Source organism: Molossus molossus, unplaced genomic scaffold (assembly GCF_014108415.1).
Source record: "Molossus molossus isolate mMolMol1 unplaced genomic scaffold, mMolMol1.p scaffold_m16_p_8, whole genome shotgun sequence".
Lineage (NCBI taxonomy): Eukaryota > Metazoa > Chordata > Mammalia > Chiroptera > Molossidae > Molossus > Molossus molossus.
This window is the reverse complement of record NW_023425402.1, coordinates 110,866,799-110,883,115: the sequence shown is the minus strand read 5'-3', so window position 1 is coordinate 110,883,115 and position 16,317 is coordinate 110,866,799. Positions and strand designations below refer to the sequence as shown.

Genomic DNA, 16,317 nt, shown 5'->3' with positions numbered 1-16,317 from the left:
AGAAACATCGATGTGAAAGGGACACATCGAGTGGCTGCCACCCACACAACCCCAACCGGGGCCAGGGACAAACTGCGACCGAGGTACATGCCCTTAGCGGGAACCGAACCCGGGACTCTCCTGTCCGCGGGCCGACGCTGTAACCTCAGAGCACTTCTTGTCTGGGACACGTTCCCTCCTGCAGTCGGTGGTTACACGACTGTCACAGTTGCCTGCGGACCCTTTTCTACAGCTGACAGCGCTGGACCCAGACAGGCACACAAAGCTGTTCTCCGGGGCCCCCCTGCTGCCCTGCAGGAAGTCCTCCGCCACAGAGCCAGAGCTGCGGCGAGATGGGCCATGTCGCTGGAGAGCCTGGCCGGCTTCTCCTGGGGGCCCAGCTGGCCGGCTGACCTGCAGACACCTCGGTTCAAAGGCCCACTCCCGGTGTCTGCTGTGCCTGTGAGAAGGGTTCACGCGGGTGGGCACGGCGCCCGCATTGCCACGCTCCCCTGGAGGGAAGCACGCGCCGTTCCAGCAGCGTGCTGCTGTTGTCGTTGAAATTCCGTGGCTTTAGCCACGAATCAGCTGAAACACAGACGTGAGACCCTTTCGGCTGGGCCGGCGCCTGTACCCAGTTCTCCAGGCTGGTGATGGGCTGAGGCCAGGGGTCCCTCCCGGGGGCCCCACTTGTGTTCACAGCAGACATTCACAGAAACATCAGCCGCTCTGCTCATCTCCACGCTGTGGACGTCATTTGTCAGCCGACAGAGCAGTGGAATAAAAGACAGGCGCTTGGCACGGATGGAGCAGATTTTAGGAGGAAAACTGGTTGATGTGGACATTGTAATTTTTCTCCAGCGGGTAACCTTGGCGTTCTTTCTCCGGGGCCTTTGTGGAAGTCAGTGTGCGGGGAGGGTGTCTGTCCAAGTCGACCCTTGACTGCAGGCGTCACTACCTTTCTTCCAAATGTGACATTGGTCCTTCTGACAAGTCAGCGGAAGCACCTGCCTAGTGAGGGCGTTCCGCAAGCCAGCGAGTCCACCCACACCCTGATCGGTTCCCACCGCCAAAGCCCACGCCCGGGGGCCAGCGCCCCAGGAGGCACGCCGGCCGGACAGAGGGGCGGAGGAGGAGGAGGTGGAGGAACAAGGCTAGGAGAGGGAAGGGTGTGGGGATGGTGGTGAAGCCTCGTCCAGGCCTGTTCCCATCTTCCACCAGGAATGAACGTGTGTGCGTGACCTATGGGTCACCAGCCTGGACAGTCAGTGTCCCCCCATTGTCAGGCCAGCTGGCTTCATGGGCGTCGCCCCTGGTAGCCCTCAGGAGAGCGGAAACACAGCGCTTGTTCCGCACGCAGCACCGGAAGGGTCTGCGCTGGGGCCCTGGCGGAGGAGAATGAGAAGGAGACTGCCCTCCGACGCCCCCTGGTGGGCATCGTGATTTCCTGGGTGTCGGGCAGAGGGGGCCTTGCTCAGAGACTCAGTCCCTCCCTCCGCTTTGCTGCGTCCGAGAGAGGTTATGAAACACGGTTCTGAAAGTAAGGCGCTCGATCCACATGGCGGGCCTGCGCCAGAAGCGGGTCCGACACTAGCGGTCTCAGAAACGGATCCACAGAGAAGAAACTCCTTCCTTGATGTGTCTGAACAACATGCTGAGTCCCCGGCCAGGCTCTGCCCGGCTTTGCGCCCAGGGCCCAGGGACCCGCCTCACCGCTCAGTCTCTGTCGGACTCACCTCCTCACCCTCTCACAAAGCTCCCCCTCCCTGCAAAACAGCAAAGGCCGGAGAAGCTTCGCAGATAAGAGGGGCAGGGGCAGGGGCAGGGGCAGGGTCTGTCCGCAGGTCTGAGCAGCCCCTGCCTCTGTGTCGGACCCATCCGCTCAGGTTAGGTGTGAGATGGCCCTGGGCAGACTTCCCTGCGGACGCATTTCACCTCCCTGTGCCAGGAGGCCCGGAGGCTGACCTTTAGGGACCTCATCACGGTGCCCTCTGGCTTCCGGTCAATTCTGCCGCAGGAAGGAGGAGGGCGGCGGGAGGTGAGGGCCCCGGTTCCTGCGGGGGGCCCTCTGGCCAGAGGCAAAGGCTTCCTCTCTGGTGTTCGTCCTGCACCCCATTCCACTGCGAGGGTGATACAACAGGTTATGCCAAGAAGACATTTCTTTCATCAGGAAATTTTATTTGAAAAAACAAAATCGAATCTGCTACTCATTTTTTAAATCCCCTAATGTGTTTTAACCTCAATGACAAAGAGAAGACCCCAGCCCAGCAAGACCAGGTGGCCGGGCAGGGAGTTGGGGCAGGGACAGCCCTGTGTTAAACCTGCTGGGGGTGTCGGGTATGAAGGAGCCCTGCCCCCCACGGCATCGGCCCCTGGAGACGGCCTTCCGTGGAGCGATCGCCGCCTGTTGGCTTAGTGCAGTAGTGGGGGTGGTCCTGGTACCCCAGATGCAGCGAGGGGAGAAAAGCCTCGTCAGCAAAGGGGCCTCACCTCCTGCTTGTTCACCACGACATCGTCAGGCTCCCGATCCTGGGTCACCGCTGTCACTGGGGCTCGGCGGTGGGCTTCGAAGGAGATGGGGGAGAAGAGCGGTCACAGGGGGACTCAGTGGAGACGGAAGGGCGGATGGGTGACGGGCAGAGGACCCACCATCTGCAGACAGGCCGAGTCCTGCGCCCAGGGTCTCCGACACGACCGAGGGAGCAATCCCCGCACCCCCGTGAGGGAAATGACGGCACTGTCCCAGAGGCGGGTGGTTTCAGGTTAGGTGGGACCCACAGACCAGTACGAACAGCTCTTCACTCTGGGTGCCCAGCTCACGACGGGGCCCTGCGCGGCCCTGAGCACACTGCCTGCGTGGTGCCCGGCTTCACGGTGGGCTCTGCTCCGTGCTCCCTGCCGCGGAAGCCGGCTGCCTCACCCGTGCAGGCTGCATCTGCCTCGGACCCGGGCACCGTGCAGGAGGGCACCGAGGAGAGCAGGGCGTGTGTGTCTCGGCCTCGGGGGGACCACAGGCGCCAGCGCCGCGGCCTCGGTGAGAGCCGTGTACTTGATCGCGTTTTGCTGCTGCTGTGTAGCCACGGACACTGCGGCTGGAGGCTCATTTCGGACCCTCAGAGCTCGCGGGCCACCCACCCAGAGGCTGTGGTCGGTTGAAAGCACCTTCCGCTATGTGGGGCCTGCACAAGCGCCCCAAACCCACCCTTCTGCGGCCAGCCCTGCGGCACCTGAGAGTCAGTGTCCAGGGGCCATGCCCTGCTCTGTGAACGCCGCCCTGGTGCCTCTGGGAGGGGCAGGTGGCCGTGAATTTCTAGTCTCGAGCTGTCCTGGAGGACCGGGAGCTGGCGGGAGGAGGGGCGGAGAGGGTCTCGGGGAGCAGGTGCCGTCAGAGCCTCATGGCCCACCCCTGTCTGTTCCAGATCATCGATAAGAGTAAACGAGACCCCTCAGAGGAGATTGAGATTCTGCTGAGGTACGGCCAGCACCCAAACATCATCACCCTCAAGGACGTAAGTGGCCTCCCGACAGCAGCGCCGTGGCTTCTGCCTTGTTTCTCCCACGGGCACCAGAATGCTGGGTTCCCGCACGGTTCGGGGACCATGCGTGTGCCCCGGGCGCGAGCCCCAGCCGGCTTCTGCTGCACGTGCCTCGCAAGGCGCAGCCGCCGGTCTGCCTGACCTGCCGGACCATGTACTCATCCCGCCCGCCCGCCCTCCAGCCTCCCGGTGCGGACCTTCCGTTGTCGTCTTCCTAAATACTCCTCAATGCAGCAACCGGAGAGGCTGGGCAGGGCCCGTCGGAGGCTGCAGCTCCCTCTCCCCTCCCGAGGGCGGTTAGTGCCCTCCCCCTGGGCAGAAAGGGGGCCCCTCGGGAGGCGCCCCCAGCAATCCTAAAGGGCTCCGGGCTGTGGAGTCTGGGGCCAGACGGAGCCTTGTCCTCCTCCCACCTCACACTGCGGAATGACTGCAGCATCGTGACCCTAAAACCGCAAGAGAAGGCGCCACCTCTGTTTCCCATGGGCCCACACATGCCGGGGTAAGAAGGCTTCCAAGTGCCAGTCCTCCTCGGAATGCCCCGAAACCGGCACCTGGTCCACAGAGGAAGCCGGCCCTGTCCCCAGGGTCAGGGCACCTCCGACCCGCTCACTGTTGCACTTCTATTTGTACGTTAAGATCCACAAACACAAACCCACGGATTCGGAAACACCCTGGGCATTCACCACCACTTTTATCATGAATGTCATCACGTGCACGTTCTCAGAAGCAGAGGGTTTGAGTCCACAATCTGAGACGTGAATACAGCAGATTAACCGCACACCTTCTGTTGCGTTCACAGTCGGGAAAGTCGCTTCTGGAAATGGTTCTAAAACTTGCCGATCTGTGCGCTAAAATGAAACTATATATTTAGGTGTTTTATGCCATTTCCATTGAGTTCTCCTCAACGCCTGGTCCCCGGCAGCGTGACAGGTGTGCACACAGTGTGACGGAGCAAGAGCAGGGTGCTAAAGCTGGGGTGACAAAAGCACCTCTCCCTGTCTGGACCCCGAGGCCTGGCTGCCCCAAGTCTTGTCCTTGGCCTAGAGGGCCTGTGGGCTGGTCAAAGACGCAGGGCAAGGCTCCTCCCTGGACTTGCGGGCCAGAGCTGGCCTGTCCACAGGCCCCCCCCATCCACAGACCCCCCCCCCCCCGCATCCACAGACCCCGCCTGTCCTCAAGCCCCAGTGCCAGATGTGGTGCCGCCCTGGGCATGCCGGGAGGTGGCGTGCAAACGTGTATTTTCAGCACTAAATGTCCACCTCCGGAGGCCGCAGGGCAGGGCTCATTTCAGCCGAAACCTCAGCGTGCAGTCGTGAGCTCTGGCCAGGAGGTCACCTTCCTGTCCAGCTGCAGGTCATTTGAGCCGGTTTTGCCCTAAGAGCCCGGCCTGATATGACTGGACTGGCCATTCGCTCATTTCTACACGAGTCTTGCTTTTACTTCCCCGGAGCGCGCCCTCTGGAGCGGCCCCTCTCCCCCAGGGACAGGTGAGCCTGCAGGGTGGCCGTGGGCACTGCGCAGCCCTGACGCCTGTGCTCCTCCGGCCCCCAGGTCTACGACGACGGGAAGTTCGTGTACCTGGTGACGGAGCTGATGCGCGGAGGGGAGCTCCTGGACCGCATCCTGCGGCAGAGGTGCTTCTCGGAGCGGGAGGCCAGCGACGTGCTGTGCACCATCACCAGGACTATGGACTACCTGCACTCGCAGGGGGTGAGGCTGTGGGCACGTGGGGGCGGGGCCTGCGGGGCGGGCTCTGCGCGGGGGCGGGGCCTGCGGGGCGGGGTCTGTGTAGGGGCGGGGCCGGTGGGGCGGGGTTTGTACAGGGGCGGGGCCTGCGCGGGCTCTGTGCGGGGGCGGGGCCTGAGGGGCGGGGTCTGTGCTGGGGGCGGGGCCTGCGTGTCCTTTGCTTCTGAAATCACCTGCGCAGGTGGTGTACCCGGGGCTGGTGAGCAAATTCAGTCCACCTGAATCACTCAGCAAAGGCGGGCTTGATAAAGGGAGAAGTTCTTTCACCTGCCCGGTTGAAGCTTGAATTCCTTCACCAACGCACAGGCTGACTGTCGATAAAAGCGACAATATCCCTGGGCTCCCCCAGCCCTCCCCAGGCCCAGGTGCCGTTCTCAGCTCCTCCTCTGTGCAGGCCTTAACTCGATGACCCCATTTCACAAAGAGGACACTACAGCGCCGACAGGTTCAACACTGACCCCACGTTGCACCCAGTGAATGACGCAGGTTCCAGCAGACACCCTCCCAACCCCAGCTCACAGCCCCAGATGCAGCCTCCCCAGGGCCCTGGTCCCCTCCTCTTGCCTGCCCCTCTCTGCTGGGCGCGTCTCAGGAGGCAGGTGTCCTTCCTTGGCCAGCCGTATGCGTGTGGTCAGAAGCTGTCTGAGTGCAGGCACCTCTGAGCGGGAGGGTGTCATCCAGGACCACACCGCACAGCGGGTCCTTCTGTGTGGCCCTGGGAATAGCAAGCAGCCTGGCCTGGCGGATCTTGCAGATTTGCTCGTGGTGGACGAGAGCAGGTAGTGGGACTGGACACACTCTCTCTGTCCCCTGCCCCGGGGCCTCTGGGAACCCTGGACACACACTCTGTCCCCTGCCCCAGGGCCTCTGGGAACCATGGACACACACTCTCTGTCCCCTGCCCCGGGGCCTCTGGGAACCCAGCCAGCTGCCTGTGTGTCCCTCCAGCTCCCCTCCTGTGTCTCCCTCTGAGTTTGTTTGTTTTTGGTTTTTTGTTTTTTTTTTTTGGTACGTGCCCCTAGCAGAAACTGCACCGGGGACTCTCTGGTCCGCAGACCAATGCTCCAGCCGCTGAGCCTAACCGGCTAGGGCTCCCTCTGAGTTTTCACAGAACAGTGGAGACACTCAGGTTCCAAGCTCTCTGCAGACTCCCTGCAGTTGGCCTCCGTCCCCTTCAGAAGACCTCGCTTTGTGCCCTACATACACTTTGCTCTGAGGCGTGGCCAGCCCTGTGTCCACGCTGACCCCATCCCTCAGGCTCAGGGCGCTGGCCCCTCACTGGGCACAGGCACGGCCCGCGGTTTCTGTGTGACTGCTCGTCCCCGTCATTGTGCCCTGGGGGCCTGGCAGGCACAGGGCAAATATTCATCTTTAAAATCTTTATATTCATGTTCCCTGAACTCACCATGCTTCCTTTTGTCTCCTGGCTGTCTTCATCTGCATAGCTGCCTATTTACTTGTTCATTCAAATACCCCTCACCGTCAGAGCAGTTAGACGGGCTCCTAAGACCTGGGGGTCGGAGTGAGAGGGTGCTGGCTGGCTTCGCTGCAGGGCCTGCCCCGAGGAAACCATCCTGAATGAACCCACCTTCCTGAGCATCCTCTGCTCTCTCCTGCTCCGTCCCCTGTCCTGGGCCCCAAGTTAGGCGGATCCTCTTGCCTTTCCAGGTGGTTCATCGAGACCTGAAGCCAAGTAACATCCTGTATGTGGACGAGTCTGGGAACCCCGAATCCATCCGGATCTGTGACTTCGGGTTTGCCAAGCAGCTGCGTGCCGAGAACGGGCTGCTGATGACCCCCTGCTACACGGCCAACTTTGTCGCCCCCGAGGTACGAAGGGCCCTGAGCAGCAGCAGGCTGGCGCACGGTGGCGTCTTGGTTCGGTTCAGCAGTAACATGAGAGAACAGGAATGAATCAGAAAAGAACCGGCCACTGAACTTGCTCAAACGCAACTTCTTGTATCATTTCACTTGACACCAGCCCACCTCGGTCACAGCAGCCCTGCCCATAATAGCCGAGAGGGGGCACCCACCTGTGCAGGGAGGGCTGAACGGAGGACCAAGTGAGGTCCGTCCACACAGGGGCGTAGTGCTCAGCCTCAAAAAGGAGGGAGATCCTGTCCCTAAACACAGATGTCCTCCACTCTGTGACGAGAGATCAGCCAGACACAAGAGGATAAGTGCTGTCTGGTGCCTGGAGTAGTGAGGTTCGTGGAGACAGAGAGTAGGCAGTGGGTGCCAGGGGCTGGGCAGGGGGACAGGGACTGAGTGTTAAATGGGACAGTGTCAGTGGGAAGATGAAGTCCTGGAGATGCTGATGGTGGCCGTGGCCACAGCGCCAGTGTATTTGATGCCACTCGTCAAGGTGGTCAAGGTGGTCAGTTTTATGTTATGTCTGTTTTACCATGACAAAAAAGAAAATTCACCTGCCTTCAAAATGAAATGCTTCCTAGCCTGGTCGGTGTGGTCAGTGGTTGAGCATCGACCCTGCACCAAGAGGTCGCTGGTTCGATTCCCGGTCGGGGCACGTGCTCAGGTTGCCATTCAGTCCCCAGTGGGGGGCGAGCAAGAGGCGGCCCATCAACGTTGTGCTCTCACACCCATGTTTCTCTCCCTCCTCCTCCTGTCTCCTCTCTCTAAAAATCAATAAGCTTAAAAAAAATGAAATGCTTCCTCCTCGGTGTGTGTCCTGTTGTCGGGCAGGAGCTCTGGCTGGTCCTGGGGGGTCCTGTTTGGCACAGTAGAGCGGCTTTGCCTTCATAAACGACACCCCTGTTCCCCACCCTGCCGGGATCACCGTCCCATGGGAACAACATGCCGTGACCTTGCGTTCTCCTCACCGAGGCTTACCCGTCGCCTGCTTCCCTCCAGGTCCTGAAGCGTCAAGGCTACGACGCGGCGTGTGACATCTGGAGCCTGGGCATCCTGCTGTACACCATGCTGGCGGGGTAATGCAGGCCTGGCGGGGTCCGCTCCGGGGGCAGCCCGAGCTCGGTCTCCAGGGCTGGCCCTTCAGGGCGGGGGTGGGCTGTCCCAGGGCACGGGGGAGGGCGGGCTGTCCCAGGGCACGGGGAGGGTGAGCTGTCCCAGGGCATGGGGGAGGGGGGGGCGGGCTGTCCCAGGGCTGGGGGGGGGCGGGCTGTCCCAGGGCTCGGGGTAGGGCGGGCTGTCCCAGGGCACGGGGGAGGGCGGGCTGTCCCAGGGCTCGGGGAGGGCGGGCTGTCCCAGGGCACGGGGGAGGGCGGGCTGTCCCAGGGCATGGGGAAGGCGGGCTGTCCCAGGGCTGGGGGGGAAGGGCGGCCTGTCCCAGGGCACGGGAGGGCTGGCTGTCCCAGGGCATGGGGAGGGCGGGCCTTCCGATCCCTCAGCCTCTTTCAGGAGAACTGAAGAGCCGGACAGGGAACTCAGCCTTGTCTTTAGCGGGCGTCTCTAGAATTAGGGAATGGGGGGCTAGAGACCTCAGCTTATCACAGAACACCCAGGGCCCTGGCCACGAGTCCACATTCTCTCCACATTCTCACCGCTGCACGGGGCCACGCCCTGAAAACGTCGAAACATCGCTCCCTAAAATCCTCCTCTTGAGCAGTGGTTCTCAACCTTCCCGAGGCCGCGACCCTCTCATACATTCCTCACATTGTGGTGACCCCCAACCCTAAAATTATTTCCGTCGCTACTTCATAACTCTAACTTTGCTACTGTTATGAATCGCCATTGGAAATATGTGTTTTCCGATGGTCTTAGGCGACCCCTGTGAAAGGGTCGTTTGACCCCCAAAGGGGTCGCAACCCACAGGTTGAGAACCGCTGCTCTTGAGCCAAGAAGCGCCCATAAAAGGTCATGGTCAGACAGCATCCTGAGAAGGCAGCCACTGATGGCACTGTGAGCCGTGCCCGTGGCCATCAGACGTGGGGGCCGTTTCCTGGGAGACACCTCGTGGTGGGGAGCAGGTGGTGGGGAGCAGGTGGCGTCTCTCAGGAGCTCTGCTCTCGCGGACTCCGACCGCCGGGCCGCACTTCCCTCACTTTGCATAAGCGGAAAACGCGGTGCTGGCCAAGGCTCCTTCCAACCACGAAGGTCTAGAATTCCAAACCCCTGCTTCCCGCCGTCTTTAAGTCCACCAGACACTGGAGGGGAGGGGCCACACAGTCCTGTCCACCATAGCAAGGTGGACACCATACTCGCGCAAGAATGGACGGGAAGGGCCACTTTCTGTGTGGCCCTAGTGAAGTGCTCTGTGCCAGATGGGTAAGGAGTGCGCACAGGGCACAGAGCAGCCGGGACAGGCTGGCCTCACGCTGCTGGTCCCTGGGTGTGGCTCCTCCCGTGCGCACTCTCTCGCTGAACCAGGGTGTTGTTGGAACCACGCACAGCTCCCTCCTGGGAAGGCGTGTCCTGCTGCGCCCCGGTTACGGCTGAGGGGTGACAGAATGAACACCGCCGCACTCACGGTGCGCCAAGTACTGTGCGCGCAGCTTCAGCGTGTGTGAGACTCACCGCGGAGATCCCCGTGAGCACGTGGTTCTACCCGCTTTGCAACGGAAGCTCAAAACTTAACTTGTCAAAGAACCCAGAGCTGGTGATAGATCAGCCGGGGGCTCTCAGACTTCAAGTCTCAGGCTCTCATCCATATGTCACGCTGTCACCATGGAAACCGAACCAGGAAGCAAACCTCTGTAACACACTGCCTGCAGGGAAGCCAGAAATGGTCCAGAATAGCTCATCCTGGGGCCACGAAGCGTTGCTCACCTACCCCCCACCCCTAGCATTGACCACGTAAGGAAAGTGGGCGGAGCGTTAGGAAGTAAATGTGCTTGACCAGGGATCCTGGACTTGGAGCATATCGGGGAAGAAAAGGCTGTGTTTAACAACAAAGAGGCGGTATTCAGCTGTGAACTTGTTTGCGATCGTAAGATGGAAGCTTGTCACCATAACCTTCTTACTACACAGATTCACACCCTTTGCAAACGGGCCAGATGACACTCCCGAGGAGATTCTGGCGCGGATTGGCAGCGGGAAGTACGCCCTCTCCGGGGGGAACTGGGACTGCGTCTCGGAGGCGGCCAAGGTGAGCTCGCTGCCTGCTCTTCCTCGGGTGTGGGAACTCTGTGGCAGCCGTTGGATCGGTGACAAAGCTGGAGGACACCGTCACATAAACAATATAAATAAGTCCAAAAGTCTGTAAGGTAGGCAGCAGGCTGGGGACTCTGGAGAGCAGATGTTGCGGCTGTAGTCCAAAGTCCATCTGCTGGCAGACTACCCTGTTCCTCAAGGAACTCAGCCTTTATGCTCTTAAGGCCATCAACTGATTGGATGTGGCCCACCCACGTTAGGGAGGGTAATCTACTTTACCCACAGTCAATTGGTTTGAATGTTAATCTCATTTAAGAAATACTTCTAGAAATACAGAAACTTCTAGACTGGTGTTTGACCAAACACTGGGTACCACAGGCTCACCAAGTTGACACATGAAATGAGCCATCACACTGTTAGTGATGTTGCAAAATGAAGGATCACAGGCTGATCAAGCCGAGCTCTGGTCCAAGGTGCAGTTCTGCCATTTTAAATGCTTTGCATCTGGGCTTCTCGGCAGCTGCCCTGTTTGTGACCAGCCCCGTTTTTGCTGTTCCTCCGGCTTGGTCTTTTTTATTGACATCATCAAATTTCTCTCTAATCAAATAGTAAATTAGAATCCAAGCGCTAGTAAGAAGCAACACCAGTAGTCTATTTCCTGTGTTACTGTAAAGTGATTGGAAGAAGGATAGAAGACCTGGGCTTCTGATTCCAACTCTGCTGTCACATCACTGTGTGACCTCATACAGTGACGGAGGAGGTGATGCTGAGGATGGCGGAAGTGACAGTGAAAGATATGGCAGAGGGGATGATGGAGGTCATGGAGGAGGTGATGGCAGAGGGGATGGTGGAGGTGGTGGTGAAGATGGTAGAGGAGACGGTGGAGATGTGCAGGGTGCTGGAGGTCATGGAGGAGGTGATGGCAGAGGAGATGATGGAGGTGGTGGTGAAGATGGTAGAGGAGACGGTGGAGATGTGCAGGATGCTGGAGGTCATGGAGGAGGTGATGGCAGAGGAGATGGTGGAGGTGGTGGTGAACATGGTAGAGGAGATGATGGAGATGTGCAGGGTGCTGGAGGTCATGGAGGAGGTGATGGCAGAGGAGATGATGGAGGTGGTGGTGAAGATGGTAGAGGAGATGGTGGAGATGTGGAGGGTGCTGGAGGTCATGGAGGAGGTGATGGCAGAGGAGATGGTGGAGGTGGTGGTGAACATGGTAGAGGAGATGATGGAGATGTGCAGGGTGCTGGAGGTCATGGAGGAGGTGATGGCAGAGGAGATGATGGAGGTGGTGGTGAAGATGGTAGAGGAGATGGTGGAGATGTGGAGGGTGCTGGAGGTCATGGAGGAGGTGATGGCAGAGGAGATGGTGGAGGTGGTGGTGAACATGGTAGAGGAGATGATGGAGATGTGCAGGGTGCTGGAGGTCATGGAGGAGGTGATGGCAGAGGAGATGATGGAGGTGGTGGTGAAGATGGTAGAGGAGATGGTGGAGATGTGGAGGGTGCTGGAGGTCATGGAGGAGGTGATGGCAGAGGAGATGGTGGAGGTGGTGGTGAAGATGGTAGAGGAGATGGTGGAGATGTGCAGGATGCTGGAGGTCATGGAGGAGGTGATGGCAGAGGAGATGGTGGAGGTGGTGGTGAAGATGGTAGAGGAGATGGTGGAGATGTGCAGGGTGCTGGAGGTCATGGAGGAGGTGATGGCAGAGGAGATGGTGGAGGTGGTGGTGAAGATGGTAGAGGAGATGGTGGAGATGTGCAGGATGCTGGAGGTCATGGAGGAGGTGATGGCAGAGGAGATGGTGGAGGTGGTGGTGAAGATGGTAGAGGAGATGGTGGAGATGTGCAGGGTGCTGGAGGTCATTGAGGGGGTGATGGCTGCTAGATTTAGTGGTCCTGACACTCCCAATATTCCCTTTCATCTGCTCTGCCTCAGATGAGTATAGGAATTCTCATAGTTCAGGACTTGGGTGCTGGTTGTTTCTTTGGGACCTGATCTGGAAACAGGAGTCAGGGGCAGGGAGACGATGTTGGGAAAGGAGTAAAGTCAAGCACAGGATGCATTACCAAGATCGCAGCTGCAGGCAGAGGGCTTCCCTGCCCCCCACCCCAGGAGCTCACCGACTTCTTCCAGCCCTGTCACCGCCTCCCCTCTCCTCCCTCAGTCCCTGGGCCTTTCCCCATCTCTCTGCTCACACATGGCGGACGGAGCCTCCAGTCCTCCAGAGACGGGCAGCACCTACGGAACGGATTCGTTTGTTTCTACTTCATTCACATTCTGAAAGTATAGAAGCACCTTTCTTCACAATGAGATCTTGAACAAGTCGATATAGGTCTCTCTGCTTTTATTTTCATCACCCATGGCTACACGAACAATACTTCCCGGAGATCTTTGTTTCAAGGAGTTTCTGAGAGTTACGTTACCACATTAAAAGGCACCGGGGTTCTCTCTGGAAGGAGGGTGTTGTTATAGTACATACATCTCTTTGTTGTGGTTTATGACCAGAAATTCTGCTGAGTAATTCGGCTTTACATTACGCATACGCTCTAATTCCTTCCTTTTATTTTGAAGTGTGGCGGAACACGGAGCAAAACACAAGCCTGGACTCTTGTCCTGGGTCTGCTCTGGGTACCTCATCAATCACTATAAACATCAACAACTTCATCTACAACATAGGGGAAGTAACAGTCACCTCTCTCCCCAAGGACAGTCCTGAGACCAGAGAGAACAGGTGCACGAGAGCGGTGCATTCACAGACCGCACTAATTGTACATGCGTGTGCCTGTGAGGCAACATGGAAACGTACCACAGAGCTCTGTGTCTAACTGGTTTTGGGAGTTCTGTTATCACTTCACAACCTGATCATCAAATCATGTCTGTTAGACGGGAGCCCCTGGGACGTATGTGATGGTTACTGGTTGTCAACTCCGTGGTTAGCAGTTATTTATAGCAGATATTTGTGGGTGACCCTGGTGAAAATGTGGCTGCCGTACATCGCTATGAATTGGTTTATTATCTGTGGGATGTTCATTGTTTCTCCCTTTGGGAGGACATGGTCTTTCCTAAAATAGCATGTCAGTAAGTTACACGCACCCTTGGGCATCTCCACCCCTGACTGCTCTTTCGACATAAAATCATTACACAGTCGACACCCGTGATGGTTGTAATTTAAAAACCAGTCGCGTACCGACCCACCCGAAGATAAACACTGCACCTCAAAATGCAGTCACCAAGAACACGGAGCGGTGCTGCCCTAAGAGGGGGAGGGGTTTTGCCAGGGAGGCCCTGTGAGCAGCACAGATCACCATCGCCTCCTCTCCTGCCTCCGACCTTCCCGCAGGACGTGGTTTCCAGAATGCTCCACGTGGACCCTCAGCAGCGCCTGACGGCAGCTCAGGTCCTGAAACACCCGTGGGTGGTGAACAGAGAGTACCTGTCCCAAGACCAGCTCAGCCGACAGGACGTCCACCTGGTGAAGGTACTTCCGAGCGTCGAGAGCGCAAGTGGGGGGTGAGGGTCCAGAACAGGCTCTGGGAGGCGTCCCGTTACCAGGGAATCACAGTGTGCCGAAAAGGGGCCGACCGCAGGCGCCTGTGGGGACCCCAAATGCACTTGCACATTTTCTCACATTCCTGCAGTCACACACGGGACAGAGTCCGTTACAGCCTCTGTTAACATGACTCACAGCTTCAGAGTGTGTGAGAGAGAGAGACAGGGAGAGAGACGACAGGGGGGAAGACGGACAGTCAGAGAGAGCGCATGGAGGGTCTCGTGTCTGGGCCACCACAGGTGCGCCCACTTCTCCGGCAGCCCGACAGCAAGCATTTGGGGTCTTCAGCCAGATGCCTGTCTGTGCCGCTGCCCTACAGACACACCCGAGACAACAGGTCCTTGGGCGTTTCAGTTAAACTTTACCGGCCACGGATCACTGGCCCTGCCTCCCGTAATCTTCCTAATAGACGTCCCCTGCACATGCAGCTCGGAATCACGCTCTGCCTCTTGAGAGACATGTCCTGAGACCCAGGGGCTGTGAACGAAGCACAAGGCTGTGGACTGAGCAGAGATGGGGTCACGGCCCTGCGTGCTCACAGCCCCCAGCAGGAACGTCCTGCACCCAGGGGCCAAGAGGTTTTAGCCGACGCGATAGCTGCTCGTCCCGTTCCCCTGTTACGGTGGACGTGCCATCGACCATCCCAACCTTAGTTCCCCTGACCTTGTGCTACAATTGTTGTTGTAGTCACTGCGGTCCTGTGTCCTTGAACAGGCTCAGCAAGGCAGTGGCTTCTGGGTGCCTCTGTCTTGATGCCCCGGCTCCCTCTCGTGCAGCCAGAGGGACAGACGGACAGACAGGACTGAGGGTCCACACTGCAGAACAAGAAGTGCTAGTGTGACCCCTGGCCCTCTGCCTGGAGAACCACCGAGGCCACACCCCTGCCAGGTCTCAGGGTCAGTCGTGGGGAGAGAGCCAGCCTGGTGGGGTCGGCTGTGGAGGAACCCACCCTCTGAGCTCACTAGACCGCTCACCACGGGGTTCGGGCCCCTCCTGTACTGACAGACGTTACTTTCTCTGTTTTTCTTAATCCTCACCTGAGGATATTCCTCTGTTTATCTTCAGATGGAGTGGGAGGGAGAGAGGGAGAGGATCATCAACGTGAGCGAGACACGCCGACTCGTTGTCTCCCACTTGACCCTGAACAGGGCTGGGGACAAACCGCAACCGAGGCAGGTGCCCTTGACCGGAATCGAACCCACGACTCACCCGTCCGCAGGCCACGCTCTAACCTCTGAGCCACGCCGGCCAGGGTGCAGACGTCACTTTCTTCCCTTAGCTTCTGAGTCCAGTGCCGCCCTGTGGCCCGCACCACACTCAGAGATGCGGCGCAAAGCCCCTGGGCTCAGTCCACACGTGGCCTCCGTCAGTGCATCTCGCGTGGCCCTGTTTGGGGGGACCGCTCCTCTGAGAAGCGGGGGCTTGGAGTGACCCAAGCAGGAGCAGTCCAGTCTAGACCATCCCTAGGACTCAGACCTGCTCCAGGCCCCAAGTTGGTCCAAGCCCCTCAGAAGTGGCCGAGCGGAGGTGGCCAGGCCCTGGCCAGGTGTGAGTGTGTGCAGACCGACCCAGCAGGCCCGGAGCAAACCGGCCACCTGCCAGAGCAGGGGACTGTTGACCTCAGCCCTGGTCCTGTGCATGCCTGAAATGTGTACCCCAAGCCACCGGCACAGTCCAGGCCAGCGTGGGGAGTAGGGGACACGGCGAGAAGACTGAGCTCACTGCAGCGCTCACTCTCCCGCGGTGGCCTCCCCTCCTCCGCACACGTCGGGGACACTGAGGCCCAGAGGCGGGCTGCCGGCCCCCAGGGGAGCGGAGGCCCCGAGATCACCAGCCCCTCCCTTGCCTTGCAGGGCGCGATGGCCGCCACCTACTTTGCCCTGAACAGGACCCCTCAGGCCCCGCGGCTGGAGCCCGTGCTGTCGTCCAGCCTGGCCCAGCGCCGAGGCATGAAGAGACTCACGTCCACGCGATTGTAGCGCAGCGGGACCTGTGACGTCCTCGCCGGCGAGCGCCACCTGGGACGCGGTCACGGGCATCGCTGGAGTGACCGCAGCCTTCGCACATCATGTTCTCTCATTCAGCCTGAGAGGGGCCGGACGGCGACCTCCCGATGCCCGCTCTGCCAGTCTCGCTGCCTCCTTCCCCAGCAAGCCCCCCGCCGCGTGTCTGCGGGTCCCTCCGGCTCTGCGGGCCGCCCACCACACGGCCCGTCCATACCGGCGATGTTTGCCCAAAGACGAAGCCAGCGCTCGGCCCACTGGGCAGTACGGCCCAGTCACTGCGAGGGAGGAGCCGTTACAGCCGTGCCCCCCTCCAGGGGCCGGCTCCCCGGTCCGGTGCCCATGGGCTGAAGGATGACAGCAGGGTCACAGGGCCACAGGAGAGACTGAGCCTCTGAAGATGACCAGAGAGCCTTTGTCTGGTTGCCAC

The 16,317-nt window shown here is 59.5% G+C and overlaps 1 protein-coding gene across 1 annotated transcript in view; it reads left to right on the top strand.

The window, feature by feature from the left end:
• The window catches only part of RPS6KA2 (ribosomal protein S6 kinase A2), a 182,972-nt gene extending 167,097 nt beyond the window's left edge, over window positions 1-15,875 (top strand). The window contains exons 16-22 of the mRNA XM_036248567.1: window positions 3,399-3,488; window positions 5,067-5,225; window positions 6,930-7,091; window positions 8,133-8,209; window positions 10,209-10,326; window positions 13,675-13,812; window positions 15,738-15,875. Coding sequence (XP_036104460.1) covers window positions 3,399-3,488; window positions 5,067-5,225; window positions 6,930-7,091; window positions 8,133-8,209; window positions 10,209-10,326; window positions 13,675-13,812; window positions 15,738-15,863 — 870 coding nt within the window. The 3' untranslated portion in view covers window positions 15,864-15,875. The remainder of the gene's footprint in view (window positions 1-3,398; window positions 3,489-5,066; window positions 5,226-6,929; window positions 7,092-8,132; window positions 8,210-10,208; window positions 10,327-13,674; window positions 13,813-15,737) is intronic.
• Window positions 15,876-16,317: the final 442 nt, after the last annotated feature.